Source organism: Peromyscus leucopus, chromosome 2, assembly GCF_004664715.2.
Source record: "Peromyscus leucopus breed LL Stock chromosome 2, UCI_PerLeu_2.1, whole genome shotgun sequence".
NCBI classification, from domain to species: domain Eukaryota; kingdom Metazoa; phylum Chordata; class Mammalia; order Rodentia; family Cricetidae; genus Peromyscus; species Peromyscus leucopus.
Window position 1 is genome coordinate 153,859,509 of NC_051064.1, and position 15,051 is coordinate 153,874,559.

General features: G+C 48.5%; 1 protein-coding gene across 1 annotated transcript; it reads left to right on the plus strand.

Annotated features, from left to right (window-relative positions):
• Positions 1-11,206: 11,206 nt before the first annotated feature.
• Fndc10 (fibronectin type III domain containing 10) lies at positions 11,207-14,210 on the plus strand. Its single transcript, XM_028891473.2, has one exon. The coding sequence runs from the start codon at positions 12,213-12,215 to the stop codon at positions 12,879-12,881; it is 669 nt and encodes a 222-aa protein (XP_028747306.1). The 5' UTR covers positions 11,207-12,212; the 3' UTR covers positions 12,882-14,210.
• The last annotated feature ends 841 nt before the right edge of the window (positions 14,211-15,051 follow it).

The window sequence follows — 15,051 nt, forward strand, 5'->3', positions numbered from 1 at the left end:
ACTTCAGGAGCTAGCTCATGGGGAGGAGATCCTTCAGGCCCAGACCTAGCTTTATTTCTCTAATACTTGCAAGCAAAGTGTACAACGTCTTCAACAAAAGGGTCGCACTATTCAGTTCTTTAATGCAACCAACAACTGTGGCCAAAAACCAAAACCAAAACCAAACAAAACAAAAACTCCTTTATCTTTTGGGGGCCCCTAGGGCTTCCTTGGCCAACAAGCTCTGGAGAGTAACCAACCATTGGCACTGAGTTTCTATCAATAACTTATGTTTTTTTTTTTTTTTGCCCTTGTGAGATACCCTTGTTTACTCTTTGTGAATTAATGCCTCATGCTTGCTTCTTCAGATGCACTCACGTCTTTCCAAATTTGCAAAAACACTCAGAAGTTAGCATTATGTCATCTTCATAACAAAACTTTTTTCAGAGGATAGGTAGTACAAGGCAACATCTTGAACCACCATACCAAATAATTGGGTTACAAAGATAACTCTATTAAATCACTGTGAAAGTTCACTGTCATCTGTTCCGAGCAAGTGTCTGGTCCCAGAAATTCACAATGAAGAATGAAGTTGAGCATAAGCAAAGTCTGATACAGCATAGAAAGTTTCTATCTGTTTGTATCAGTTGTTTCCTCCACAGATCAATGCGAGGTACAATTAATTAGCCTCTGTAATCTTCAGTCTTTACCTCTGAGCCATTCCACCTCCACATCTTGGAGTCCTTCCTTATAGTCTGCCTCCCTGTATTTCTCCACCTCTGATGAACTTGGTTGGACTGAATCAACCTTCTCTGCCTAACACCAAAGAGGAACATGGTCGCACATTCCCCTGCTGCATGTGCTGGTCCCCTTAACCCAAGAGGTCTCCTTACAGGCAAATATTTCAATTAAGAGGGAATGTTGCAATTTGGAGGCACACGCCATATAACACCCATACCACACACACACACACACACACACACACACACAAAAAAAAAAAAAAAAAAAAAAAAAAAAAAAAAAAAAAACAGAAATCTTCCATTCTCCACTTGGCCAGAGACCAGGGAAACCTGGGTATGTCTCATGGAAGCTGCGGGCAACAAGGCACCACTCACTGTACCCTGACAGACAGTTGGCTACTTGATTCCAGAGCTGAGGCTTCCTAGCTAAGCTTCAAGAGGACAAGCCTGCAGAGCTCCAAGCTACCAAAGATTCAAGAGAGGGTGGAGTAGAAATTCCCATAACAGGAATGACACATGACACTATGGTATTTTTCTTCCACACCAGGAATGGAAAAGCTGACATAATTACACACACAGCAGGAATGAGAACACTGTGGATGGTTTTTGGCAGTATATTTGAATACGTAAACAAAATGGAAACATTCCTAGGAAATCTGAGCAGACTGTTAGGGGCTGAGAGAAGCCTCCAAGAAAGACCAACAGTCACGTATGCAATTTTTTTTTTTTTTCCGAGACAGGTTTTCTCTTGTGTAGCTTTGCGCCTTTCCTGGAACTCACTTGGTAGCCCAGGCTGGCCTCGAACTCACAGAGATCCGCCTGCCTCTGCCTCCCGAGTGCTGGGATTAAAGGCGTGCGCCACCACCGCCCGGCTCATGTATGAAATTTAGCAAGAGCTTTTATTTCCAGCCTGATGGGGTTGCAAATTGAGACCCCCGAAGAGGGGTCAGAAGCTCCTTTCAAGCAGAGTTATGGGAATTCCAGAAAGGAGGGATTAATCTGGTTCTGACTGGTGGAGGAAAGATTAGTCTGGGAGTTGATTGGTGGGAAGCTGTAGTGGTTAGGGGCCCATTGGTGGTGGTGGTGGGGTCTGGTGTCTAGGGGCTTGTTGATGAGAGGATAGGGAAAGTTGTCTTTAGCTATCAGAAGTCTGGGGGGCCTGCTGAGCCGGCAGAAGTCTGGCGGGCACCTGTTGATTGGTTGCCCCTAGGTTGTGGTTTTCCTGAGAATTGCTTGCTCAGCTCCAGCCCGTTCTAGTGAACTGAAACTAAGGCCTGGTCCATGCCAGGGCTGCTAAGGGAGCCTGTTATGGCTCTGGTTTGGCCATCCAGTCCTTTCACAAGCTAAATCATTTAAATGGACAGAAATAAAATGGAGAGGGGTCATATTACCCCATTGACTGGAACATTGAAAGAATAGTGACCCTCAGGGCACTGTTTTTGTAAATAATGATTTTTATTTTGAAGTGTGTGTGTGTGTGTGTGTGTGTGTGTGTGTGTGTGTGTGTATGTGTGTGTGTGTGTGTGTGTTTATGTGTGTAAGGACTGGACATACAGGTAATGTGAGCTGCCTGACTCAGGTACTGGGAACTGAACTTGGATCCTCTGCAAAAGCAGTATAAGCACTTAACCTCTGAGGCATTTTCCAGCCCCTCACTGGTTTTCTTTATTTTTTTTACATTTCATAAAATCTTTATTGACAAATAATTCACATAGTATACAATTTGCCTGTTTGCACAGTTTAGTGGACTCACTGGTTTTCTTGAAGGCAAAAAACAAAGGGCAGCATGCAAATAGTCTAGCATAACCTCACTGACATCAGCAAGTTCTGGGGTGCTAGTCATTGTCACAAGTGTAGCCAGCCTGGCATAGCAGGACCATAGTCCTGGGCTTAGTCAAGACAGTGTCCTCATTGCTCTATCTGATGGCCTTAGAGGGATAGAACTCTTCCTACCCCTTATAGCCTTACGCTGGGCCTAAGGTCCATGGGGCAGTATCTCCTCAGTTTTCCTTGATGATAACTCAGTAAGCTGACCTGGGTAGACATGGGGGGATTGTGCTGGTTAGTTTTATGTCAACTTGACATAAGCTATAGTCATCAGAGAGGAAGAAGCCTCAATTGAGAAAATGCCTCTGTAAGATTGGGCTGCAGGCTGGAGAGATGACTCAAAGGTTAAGAGCACTTACAGCTCTTCCAGAGGTCCTGAGTTCAATTCCCTGCAACCACATTTGGATCGCAACCACGTAATGAGATCTGGTGCCCTCTTCTGGTATGCAGGCATACATGCAGATAGAATACTGTTTATATAATAAATAAATAAATCTTAAAAAAAAAATCTACTGCTATTAAAAAAAAAAAAAAAAAAGATTGGGCGGCCGGGAAACCTGTAGGGTATTTTCTTAATTAGTGATTGATGTGGGAGGGCCCAGCACATTGTGGGTTGGGCTACCTCTCTGGGCTAATAGTCCTAAATTCTATAAAAAAGCAGGATGAAGCTAGGTGGTGGTGGTGCACCCACTTGGGAGGCAGAGGCAGGCAGATCCCTCCCTGTTCGAGGCCAGCCTAGACTAGAGAACGAGTTCCAGGACAGCCAGGGTGACGCAGAGAAACCCTGTCTAGAGAAGAAAAAAAAAAAGAAAGGAAGGAAGGAAGAAAGGAAGGAAGGAAGGAAGGAAGGAAAAAGAAAGAAAGAAAAAAAAAAAAAAAAAAAAAAAAAAAAAAAAAAAAAAAAAAAAAAAAAAAAAAAAAAAAAAAAAAGAAAAAAAAAAAAAAAAAAGGAAGAAGAAAGGAAGAAAGGAAGAAAGGAAGAAAGGAAGAAAGAAAGAAGGCAGGTTGAGTATGCCATGGCAGCCATGGGAAGCAAGCCAGTAAGCAGCTTATTCAGCCCGGCTTCTTTCTGTGTCTGCTCTACATTCCTGGCTTGCTTGATTTCTTGTCCTGATTTCCTGTGATGAGGAACTGTGATGTGGAAATGTAAGCCAAATAACCCGACTGTGGAAGGAGTTTGGAACCTTGGGCTAGAAAAGCCATTGAGTGTTGAGAGTTCAGTGAGCTGTTCTGTAGGAACTTGGGAGATAAGAATGTTAAGAGCAAGGTGGATGATGGAGGCCTGGCTTGTGAATTTTCATAGAGAAGTTTAAAAACTCTGTCAGGGCCATTTGTTATTTTGAATTAAGATTCTGTGGTGGTGGCACACACCTTTAATCCCAGCACTCAGGAAGCAGAGCCAGGCAAATCTCTGTGAGTTCGAGGCCAGCCTGGTCACAGAGCAAGATCCAGAGCAGGTACCAAAACTACACAGAGAAACTCTGTCTCAACCCCCCCCCCCACACACACACACAAAGAACGACCCCCATAGGCTCATATATTTGAATGCTTAGTCATTAGGAAATGGCACTATTTGAGAAGGTATGTTTTTTGGAGTAGGTGTGGCCTTGTTGGAGGATGTGTATCACTGGGGGTGGGGGTGGGCACTGAGGTGAGCCAGGCAGGACCAGTAGCTCTCTCTTTTTGCTGTCTGCAGATCCCAGATGTAGAATCCTCAGCACCACATCTGCCTCCATGCTGCCATGCTTCCCACCATGATGATGATTAATTAAACCTCTGAACTGTAAGCCAGCCCCAATTAAATGTTTTCCTTTATAAAAGTTGCTGTGGTCATGGTGTCTCTTCACAGCAATAGAATCCCTAACAACGACACCAAGCTACCTTGGAACTTGGGATGTAGACCAGGCAAACCTTTGAGCTCCTAGAGATCTTCTTGCCTTTCCCTCCTAGGATCTGGGATTAAAGGTGTGTACCACCATATCTGGCCAATAAAATGTAATTTAAAAGAATTTTTAAAACTGAGGCAGGGTCTCACTCACTGTGTAGTCCAGGCTGGCCTCAAACTTAGAACACTGACTGCTTAGCCTCAAGATGGCTCAGCAGGTAAAGACTTGCCACCAAGTCTGAGAACATGAGTTCATTCCCTGAACTCATGTGGAAGGAGATAATCAGTTCCCATAAGATGTTCTCTGGCTTCAACGCATGCACTGTGGCATGCACGAGCACACACACAATATATAAAATTAAGAAAATGTAAAAACAGACAAAAAACAAAAAACTTAAAAAAAAAAAACAAGTAGTCAAAAGTTGAGAAAACTTGGGTGGTGGCAGTGGAGGCAGAAGCAGGCAGATCTCTGTGAGTTCAAGGCTAGCCTGGTCTACAAAGCAGATGCCAGGACAGGCAGGGCTATTACAGAGAAACCCTGTCTAGAAACACACACATACACACACACACACACACACACACACAAAAAGTGAGAAAACATTTTTTTTAAAGATTTATTTATTTATTATGTATACAGTGCTCTGTTTGCATGTATCCATGCAGGCCAGAGGAGGGCACCAGATCTCATTACAGATGGTTGTGAGCCAACATGTGGTTGCTGGGAAATGAACTCAGGACCTCTGGAAGAGCAGTCAGTGCTCTTAACCTCTGAGCCATTTCTCCAGCCTGAGAAAACATTTTTATTTTTTAAATTTATTTGTTTTTATTTTGTGTACATTGGTGTTTTCCCTGCATGTATGTCTGTGTGAGAGTATTGGATCCCTGGAGTTACAATTGTGAGCTGCTATGTGGGTACTGGGAATTGAACCCGGGTCCTCTGGAAGAACAGTAAGTGCTCTTAACTGCTGAGCCATCTCTCTAGCCCAAGAACTTTGAATGAAAGTATCTGCATGCTGGCATGTGTGCAGTGTTCATCATAAGTAATGTTCGTGTGCATTCAGAAGATTTCCTGTGTCCTGCCCAGGTAATACATCATTCTGGGGTCTTTGATGGAGCTGAAGACTAGATAGTTATAATTATAGTTTTCCTTAGTCATGATAAAAGATAAATTAGAGCCGGGCAGTGGTGGCGCACGCCTTTAATCCCAGCACTCGGGAGGCAGAGGCAGGCGGATCTCTGTGAGTTCGAGGCCAGCCTGGGCTACCAAGTGAGTTCCAGGAAAGGCGCAAAGCTACACAGAGAAACCCTGTCTCGAAAAACAAAAAAAAAAAAAAAAAAAAACAAAAAAAAAAAAAAGATAAATTAGATATAAAACTTTAAACTCATAAAAATAGGATTGATGGTCGACTATTTTCTAATTTTGCCAAATATAAATAGACTAGATATTGTAATTGTAATTCTTGCTTGATAACTGCTTTGTTATATATAATTTTACTATGTTAAAGTTAAAACCTTCCTTTCTTCTTAGACAAAAAAAGGGAAGTGCTGTGGGATGTCTTTCTGTACGCTGTGAATATATGCTGTTCCCATTGGTTAGTAAATAGAGCTGCATTGGCCTATGGCAGGGCAGGATGGAGCCAGATGGGAAAATCCAAGAGAGATAATGAGAGGAGAAAGGAGAGCCAGGGAGACGCCAAACTGCCATCCAAGGAGCAACATGGGACATAAGTAAAGCCACGGAACATGTGTTTATTTTATAAGTTCTACAGGACGGAGGGGCTGGGTGGGACTGGAAAAACTGCTCCATTCATGTGAAAGGATCAACAGGCTGTAGGAGCTAAAGAGAGCTGTCTTCCTTCCCAAGACACACTCTCCTCCAGTATCAATCTTCATTGATAATAGGAGACCTGGGAACAATGAAGTAGCTTCCTCTGCTCCAAGGCAGCCAGTAGATATGACCTTGTCCTTTTTTTTTTTTGGTTTTTTTGAGACAGGGTTTCTCTGTGTAGCTTTGCGCCTTTCCTGGGACTCACTTGGTAGTCCAGACTGGCCTCGAACTCACAGAGATCCACCTGGCTCTGCCTCCGAGTGCTGGGATTAAAGGCGTGCGCCACCACCGCCCGGTGGCCTTGTCCTTCTTTATTAGCTCCTTGTCCCTCACCCATTGCCTCTTACCCAGAATCTAGTACTGGTGCTAAGTCTGTGTCCACAGTTCATAACTAGAGGCCCAATGTGAGCTAGGATGGACCAGCTTCTTCTGTAGGGTCTGCAACTGAGAATACCGTGGAAACCCTCAGTCAGAATCCCCATGTTTCAGGGACTGTAAAACTTGGCTTTGCTATCTCTGTTGACTGTCCAGAACATGGGCTTTCTTTATTTGGGGCTAGATCCAGACACTTAGAGGAAGCACAGATGCCGGCTTTCTTGTACTTGCTGTGTTTGGTTTCCTTTTTGATCAGCTATTCCCTTGAGATAACTTTAGAGCCACAGGAGCTGACAATGGGTAATGAACTCCTTTCCATGAGCTTCATCGTAAGTTTGAATGTGCAGGCCAAGTCCAAGTCACCTGCCAACCCCAGGGCAGGGAAAGGTCAGTCTCACCCAAGCTGGACTGAGAAAGAGGGTCCCCCAAGGGAAATGGAATTACTGCTACTAGAAATGGAAATAGAGCTGGGGTAGTCAGCCTCAACTCCATACCCCACAACAGCTTCAGTATCCTGAAGGACCTTGTGTTTTGGCCTCAGCTTGTACACATTGTGCTAATCCTCCTCCATCTGTCTACCCAACCCATGATGTACTTTCTGGGCACCCTGTCTGTGACAGTCCTTTACCTCTAGTTTCCAGCAGCACTACCTAGGAAGTTGGCTGTAGCCCAAGGTGGAACCACCTTTTCCAGCCCGCTTCCCCACTGCGCTCTGGGCAGAGTGGTGTTTGTGCTGATTGGCAGTCTTGTGAGCAGGGCCCTGGAAAGATGTAACAGGAAATCTTGTGTAAAGGTATGAACATAGCTCCTAATAGGGCCCAGGCTCCCACTATTCTTGCAGGTCCCAGTGGGGTGGGTGGGGATGCAACGCTTCAGCAGAGCCATGCCCTGAGACTGTGCTGCCACAGGACCAGGGAATACCCTACTTCAACTGGGGCAAGCTGCAGAAATAGGAGTTGGTCAGCATGGAATGAGGTGGTAGTGGTGGGTTCCTTCTGGTCTCTAGGGACAGCATAGCTCTCCTTTCTTTGTTCTGTTGGCTTAGAAATATTGGATGGGAAGCAGGGCCTCCTGTTGTCAGCTTTCTCTGATCCTGCTGTGGCTTGCAGACATTGCATAGGAATCACCTTGTCCCTGCCTTTTGTCCTCTCTTTGTTCCTAGCTGGAAAGATACTATAGATAGAATTATCCAGATAGGAGTAACAAAATCCTCATCCCCATGGCCAGCCCCGACCCGGAGGAGAGACAGCAGTTTTCTCTTGCACAATTGGAATCGAATCAAGTGCTGCCCTGACCAGGAAAAGGTCAGTATTGGTGAACCCCTGGCCCACTGGAAAGACCCTTGTCCTAGGACAAACTTGAGGCAGTGATGAAGTCAGACCTAGGCCAGGGCTCTGGGTATTGTGTTTTTCAACTCAGCTGACTGTGTATCAGGGTGGACAGCTTGTCTTGGTCAGTGTTCCATTGCTGTGAAGAGACACCATGACCACAGAAACTCTTATAAAAGAAAGCATTTAATCAGGGCTTGCTTACAGATTCAGAGATTTAGTCCATAATCAGCTTGGTGGGAAGCATGGCAGCATACAGGTAGACATGGTGCTGGAGACGTAGCTGAGAGTACTACGTGTGAATCCACAGGCAGCAGAAGAGGAGACACTGGGACTGGCTTGGGCTTTTGAAACCTCAAAATACAACCCCAGTGACTCACCTCCTCCAATAAGGCCACACCTCCTGATTGTGCCATTTCCTGGTGACCAAGCATTCAAATCTATGAGCCTATGAGGGGTGGTGGTGATGGTAGGGTGCTGTGGGATGGTCTGTATGTCAAATTGCTCTGATTGGTCAATAAATAAAACACTGATTGGCCAGTGGCCAGGCAGGAAGTAGGTGGGACAAGGAGAGAAGAGAATTCTGGGAAGTGGAAGGCTGAGGCAGAGTCACTGCCAGCTGCTGCCATGACAAGCATGTGTGAAGACTCTGGTAAGGCACCAGCCACGTGGCAAGGTATAGATTTATGGAAATGGATTAATTTAAGGTATAAGAGCAGTTAACAAGAAGCCTGCCACGGCCATACAGTTTGTATGCAATATAAGTCTCTGTGTTTACTTGGTTGGGTCTAAGCGGCTGTGGGACTGGCGGGTGACAAAGACTTGCCCTGACTGTGGGCAAGGCAGGAAAACTCTAGCTACAAATGGCGCCCAACGTGGGGCAAGAGTTTCAACCTAAAACCTGAGTAAAAAGATTCTAAAATGGACCTAAAAACAGTTCCTAGTTGTCTTTTTCAAGTTAGCGGCAGCATGCGTGTTTGAGCTACTAGCTACTATGGTGGGTTCCTGGTGTGTGCGCTCAACCTGCAGTATGGCGGGAATTAGGCCTCTGCAAATGGCACATTAAGCTGCATGGTGGATTTAGCCTTTGCTAGTACAAAACAAAAAGAGGTTTCTGGGCTACACGCTGCTTTGATAAGAAGCATAGACCCACTATTTCTGAAAATTGATGGCTCCCAGAGCTGGCGGAAAACTTACCACCGCCATGTTGGGAAGCTGAAGTGGGCAGAGCTATCAGCCACAGCGCCGTTTCAGGCTTAAAAGGCTGCAATAGGCCTCAATTAAAAGCAATAGGCTCAAGTTAATATAAAAAATAAGCCACATAAAGATGGCTACCACACAGAGAATCTGGATTATGTTCTCTTTGATATTCGTAACTGAAGAAAAACATTTGATTGCAAAAGCTGTTCAGTTATGCCAAAATGTATAATTTTAAAGGTACCTTGACTTCAAAATTTGGCTATAAGGATATGTTGCTTTGGAAAAGAGGCTCTGCTTTTGTTTCTGCAGAAAGCCAGAGGCTATGGATTTGTTCCAGATTAAGATACATCAGGTTTGATCAGCCAAGACCACCTGAAAGGTCTCCGATGACACCATGGCCCAGATGATCCAACATCCAGAATCGTTTCAAGGCAACTGGCTCAGACAATACAGTCTCACGGACTACTCCACAATCCTAAAATTTTCTTTGTGTCCCCATAAGATACAGCGCCCTCCTCCAGCAGGAAGTAGTAAGAGAAGCTACGCCCAAATTCCCAAATATACCAAGCTGGCTTTGGAGATGTATAAAAGTTAAAACCTTCCTTTTTAAAAAAAAAGAAAAGAGGAAGTGCTGTGGGATGGTCTGTATGTCAAATTGCTCTGATTGGTCAATAAATAAAACACTGATTGGCCAGTGGCCAGGCAGGAAGTAGGTGGGACAAAGAGAGAAGACAATTCTGGGAAGTGGAAGGCTGAGGCAGAGTCACTGCCAGCTGCTGCCATGACAAGCACTGTGTGAAGACTCTGTTAAGGCACCAGCCACGTGGCAAGGTATAGATTTATGGAAATGGATTAATTTAAGGTATAAGAGCAGTTAACAAGAAGCCTGCCACAGCCATACAGTTTGTATGCAATATAAGTCTCTGTGTTTACTTGGTTGGGTCTAAGCGGCTGTGGGACTGGCGGGTGACAAAGACTTGCCCTGACTGTGGGCAAGGCAGGAAAACTCTAGCTACAGGGGGGGCATTCCTATCCAAATCACCACACATCTTTCTGCATCCATCTGGCTCTACTTCCTGGTGTGAACTGAGACTGAGCATCCAGCTCTCTTCAGTTCAAAGATGCCACATTGTGTTTCTCTGCCCATTGTCTGTACCCTACACCTAGGTAAAGACAGACTCTAGGTGTCCATGTTTCCAACTGATACCTAAAAGTCAACTGAATGAAGGGTCTGGGTAGTTTTGGATGTGACATGCAGGTCCCTGGGGTAATCATTATTTTCTACTTTCCTGAGAAATTCCTGGGCACTCTTACAATGATGAGGCAAAAGTCTGAAGTTTGCCCAGCCTAAGGGGAAGGCAGAAATGGGTGGTGGGGGGATATATATCTCAAAATCTCTGTTATCCATTGGGAGTAGAGATCTCTGCAGACCCTATTCAAGATTTCTACAAATCAGAGAGGCCTCGTGTGATTGGGTCCCTCCAAGTTAGTGATGAGGTACACTGTGGCTGGGTGGGAGGTTTCTGATACTGAGCTGAGGCTCAGCTATTGCCCATAAGACTGGTACAAAACCAAGCTGGGAGGCAGTGGTGAACACCTTTAATCCCAGCACTCAGGAGGCAGAGACAGGCAGATCTCTGTGAGTTCAAGGCCACCCTGGTCTACAGAGCGAGTTCCAGGACAGGCTCCAAAGCTACACAGAGAGACCCTGTCTCGAAGGAAAAAAAAAAAAAGCCTGGTGCTTTTCGGGTTTTTCTGGATAACTAGAATATAGGCTAGGAAAGGGCTCTGTGTGTGTGTGTGGGAACATACCATCATCTACAGGCACAAGAGGTAGGACCCAGTGAACACTGCAGCCCACCGAGGTCCTCTTTTTCCTTTCCCAGCTAAGGTCACCTTGAAGGTGTCATGAGGGGGTCAGAATCTATAGGACAGTTGGCTGAGACCCTCCTCAGCTCCCTGTTCAATAGCAGAGCTTTCAGCATTAGGGGGTTCTGACTTCACCCCTAGTTAGGGCAGGCAGGACTAGCCATCGTTCTCTGGCCCTGAAAGCTCTGAGTGTTGAGTGACGTGTGCAAAGGTAGGACCACAGTGGTCCTGGAGTGTGGCATTTCTTCCCTCCTTCTGGGGAGCAGCACAGCACCCCACAAGATGAGCAGCGTCTGTTTGGTGTTTTTGAGACTGGTCTCAAGTTCCCTAAGTAGTCAAGGATGGCCTTGATCCTCCTGAACGATCCTCCGAAGAACTGGGATTGTAGATTCAGGCCACCATAACCTCTCTGGGGGTGCTTGTTTTACTTTTGTATCTTGTTTTCATTTTGAGGTTCTCACTAAATTACTCAGGTTGGCCTTGAACTCATTTGGTAGCCCATATAGGCTTTCTCTTAAGCAGCTTAATTCTACAGGCCTGTACCACCTGACTCAGTGTGGGCTTTTTGTGGGGGTGTTTTCTTCGTCAGGTCCTGGCCCTCCTCATGAGCCAAAGAAGGGAAGGAAAGCCGATGGGACGGAGAAGGTGCGTCCGACCTGCAGCTTCTCTTCAAGTGTGCAGTTAATCAATTTTGAACAAGCCAAAGCCTTGTCTCAGACTTCCCTCCCTTGTAGATGCCATCCATTCCAAAGATGGAGGAGCTCAGGGTAAAGTTAGATTTCAGTCCTTGTGCCTATTCTCTTGGTCAGAGCTGGCAGGACCCTTTCGCTGGCCACAAGGGGTCAGTATCGGATAGAGGGACCTTCAGTCTGGGGTCCTCATCAATTGTGGCAAGGGCCTGTCCCAGGGCCTTTGCGCATCGCCTGCTCTGTAGGGCTACTCTCGCGTCTTGGGATGCGGCCCAGAGAGGGTTAAGGGGGCGGGACGTGGGACAGCCCCGCCTCTGCCGCTAGGTCCGAGGGCCACTGGGCTTGGGCGTGGGGCGGTTTGGAGCGGGTGGCGGCTGGGGGCCTTGCGCTGGGCGAGCGCGGCAGCGGCTGGGGTGGCGCGGCCCGCGTGACCCTCCGCCGCGCCCCGTGCGCTCGGGAGCCCGCGCCCCGTTGCGCTGGGCCAGCCACAGGATGCGCGCTCCGCCGCTGCTGCTGCTGCTGGCCGCCTGCTCGCCGCCCTCAGGCGCCTCTGTGGTCCCGACGCCGCCGGGCTGGGAACCGGCCTCCGACGCGCCCTGGTGCCCCTACAAGGTGCTGTCCGAGGGCCCCGAAGGCAGTGGGCGCCTATGCTTTCGCAGCCCCGCTCGGGGTTTCCGCTGCCAGGCGCCGGGCTGCGTGACGCTGGTCTCGGCGGGTGGTTCGCTGCGCGCCCACGTCCTGCGCAACGGCAGCGTCCTGCTGCAGTGGCGCCTGGCTCCGGCTGAGGCGCGCCGCGTGCGAGTCTTCGCGCTGAATTGCTCGTGGCGTGGCACCTACACACGCTTCCCGTGCGATCGCGTGCTGTTGGGCGCCTCCTGCCGCGACTACCTGCTGCCCGATGTGCACGATAGCGTGCGTTACCGCTTGTGCCTGCAGCCGCTGCCGCTGCGCGCGGAGCTCGCCGACGCCCAGCCAGAGCTCGCTGAGTGCGTGGAGTTCACCGCCGAACCGGCAGCTATGCAGGAGATCGTGGTGGCCATGACTGCTGTGGGCGGCTCCATCTGTGTCATGCTGGTGGTCATCTGCCTGCTGGTGGCCTACATCACCGAGAACCTCATGCACCCGACTTTCCGGCGACCCAGTCTGCGCAGGCAATCCTGAAGCGCAAAGCGACCTGCCCACCTGGGTTCCACCTGCCCAAATGTGCTGAGACCGTAGGCCCTTTCCCTGCTTCCCTCTCGTCCCTTCTCCCTCTTTACGATGCCCGTGGAGGGCCTAATGGAGACTAGCCCATGCAGGGACCTTGTCATCATCCCACGACCTTGCCAGCCCCAGCTGGGTGTCTTCCAGACTCAGGCCTCAGACTGGCCATAGGCGCCAGGCTAGCGTGTCAGCCGCATCCAGGGGTCTTCCCCATCTCTAGAGGCCTTTTAGGGCCGGCCAGGATCATCAACCTGAACTTTCGTCCTGTGCCAGGTTGTCAGAGCTTGGCCATGATCATTGCTTGGTCACTTTGTGCTTTGCAGATGGGGAGGAGTGACCTCTGGATCCTGTACCCACCCCACCTTACCCAGTGGGCTTAGGTTAGCTTTGTGCCTTAGTTTCTCTGGCCCACTGCAGGAGCCACTCATCATCCCTCAGCTGTCCATGGGGATTTGTGGCCCTGTGACTGGCTGGCTTATGCATGCTTCTGGCCAGAGTCCTATTGAGGACACACCATCCTTGAGATTTTCAGGAGCCTGGGGCAGGTGTTCACAGGCCCTGTTTTGTCTTCCTATGTGGGTGTCCAGGAAGCCAAGAGCCATGATGTAGCTCAGCAGGCTGGGCCCAACGTCCAGCTGCTGCATCCAGGGGTGAGTGTCCTCCACCTTAGGAGGCTGGGGATTCACCCTCTCCTTTTACTGTACTGCCTTGATTAGGACTTTCCGTGTGTGTGTGTGTGTGTGTGTGTGTGTGTGTGTGTGTGTGTGTGTGTGTGTGTGTGTGTAGGGGTTGGGGGGGGGTGGGAGGACAGCTGAAGGGATCATGAGGGCTGAAGGAAAGCTGCCAGCCCTGTCCAGCCAGATCCCAAGCTTCAACCAAGTTGAGACCACAGTGGTCACAGAGCTACTTCACTACCCCCTGTCCTTCTTATACTAGCGGATGGAGAGCCTGAGATCTGACCCCAGGGATATTGCCCCTCCATCTGCATGGGCAGAGGTTGGCTTTGCCTACCTCCTGGCAGACACAGGCACCTGGCTGAGGTTACCCAGACATCTGGTGATATTGGGCACAGGGAACAATAAGGCATTGCCCATCTCTGAGCCTGGGCTCTGACCACTGGACTTGACCCTGGCTCTTTTCCCTCCCACCCTCACCCCAGCAACCATCTGATGACCTGAGCCCTGGCTGGCAGCACTTGTGCCCAACCTCTCTGTCTTTGCTCTGCCCGCTCCCTCTGAGGCACTGGTCAGTTGCCAACATCTAAATGTCCATCACTCAGACCAAAAACACTGTCTTGTGTGTTTATTTGGGATGTTGGAGGGAAGGATATGGGTGAGGGAAGGGAAGGTGGATTTACTTTCTCCAAGGGCCTCAAGCATTAGTCCAGTGGCTGGCCTTGAACCTTTTCCCAGTGGGGATGGGATGGGGATCAGCCCCAGGCAGTGTACACTGGAATGCTGACTTTACAGTTCTGGCAGAACAGGCAGGACGTCCAATAGCTTGCTTGTCCACCCTCAGACCCTGGGAAAGCATCTCTAGGCCAGCTGTGTTGGGCGGGGGTGGGGTGGTACTGGCAGTGGTTAGAAATAGCTTCAGCATACAATGATGACCCATCTGAACTGTGACAAGCAACAGTTAGGCAGCTTTAGGAGGGGGTACCTCTCCAGCCTGGGGCTTCCCTCTGCAGTGTTAGAGTTGGGAATAGAATTTGGTAGAAAATACACCTGGGGCTACTGTGTGAGCCACTCACTCTCCCCACCTGGAATGTCCTTGGGACTCTTTTGCGACTGTGACCCTGAAGAAAGCAAAAGCACAAGACAGGGATGAGCTAGCCCTGATGAATGACTCATCCGGAGTGGGTGGGAGAAAGGTTGGGGGTGTAGCGATGTGCCTAGATTCATCTGAGGGGTGGAGGACATAGCAGGTTGTCTAGACAGCCAGGGCAGAAATGGGAGGGCGTTGCAGTCCAGCTGCCTCTCACTGCTGTTCTTGGGGGACCTAGGCTGTATATGATGTGTATTCTGGTGTCTTCAACCAGCATGGGCAGGAGTTGGCACTCCGGAAGTGCTCTATCTGAAGTACCTTAGTGTCCAACTTCTAGCTCCTTAGGGACAGTCTGATTCCAGAG

Coding starts and splice junctions, on each gene's coding strand:
- Fndc10 (XM_028891473.2), top strand. CDS start 12,213: ATGCGCGCTCCGCCGCTGCTGCTGCTGCTGGCCGCCTGCTCGCCGCCC.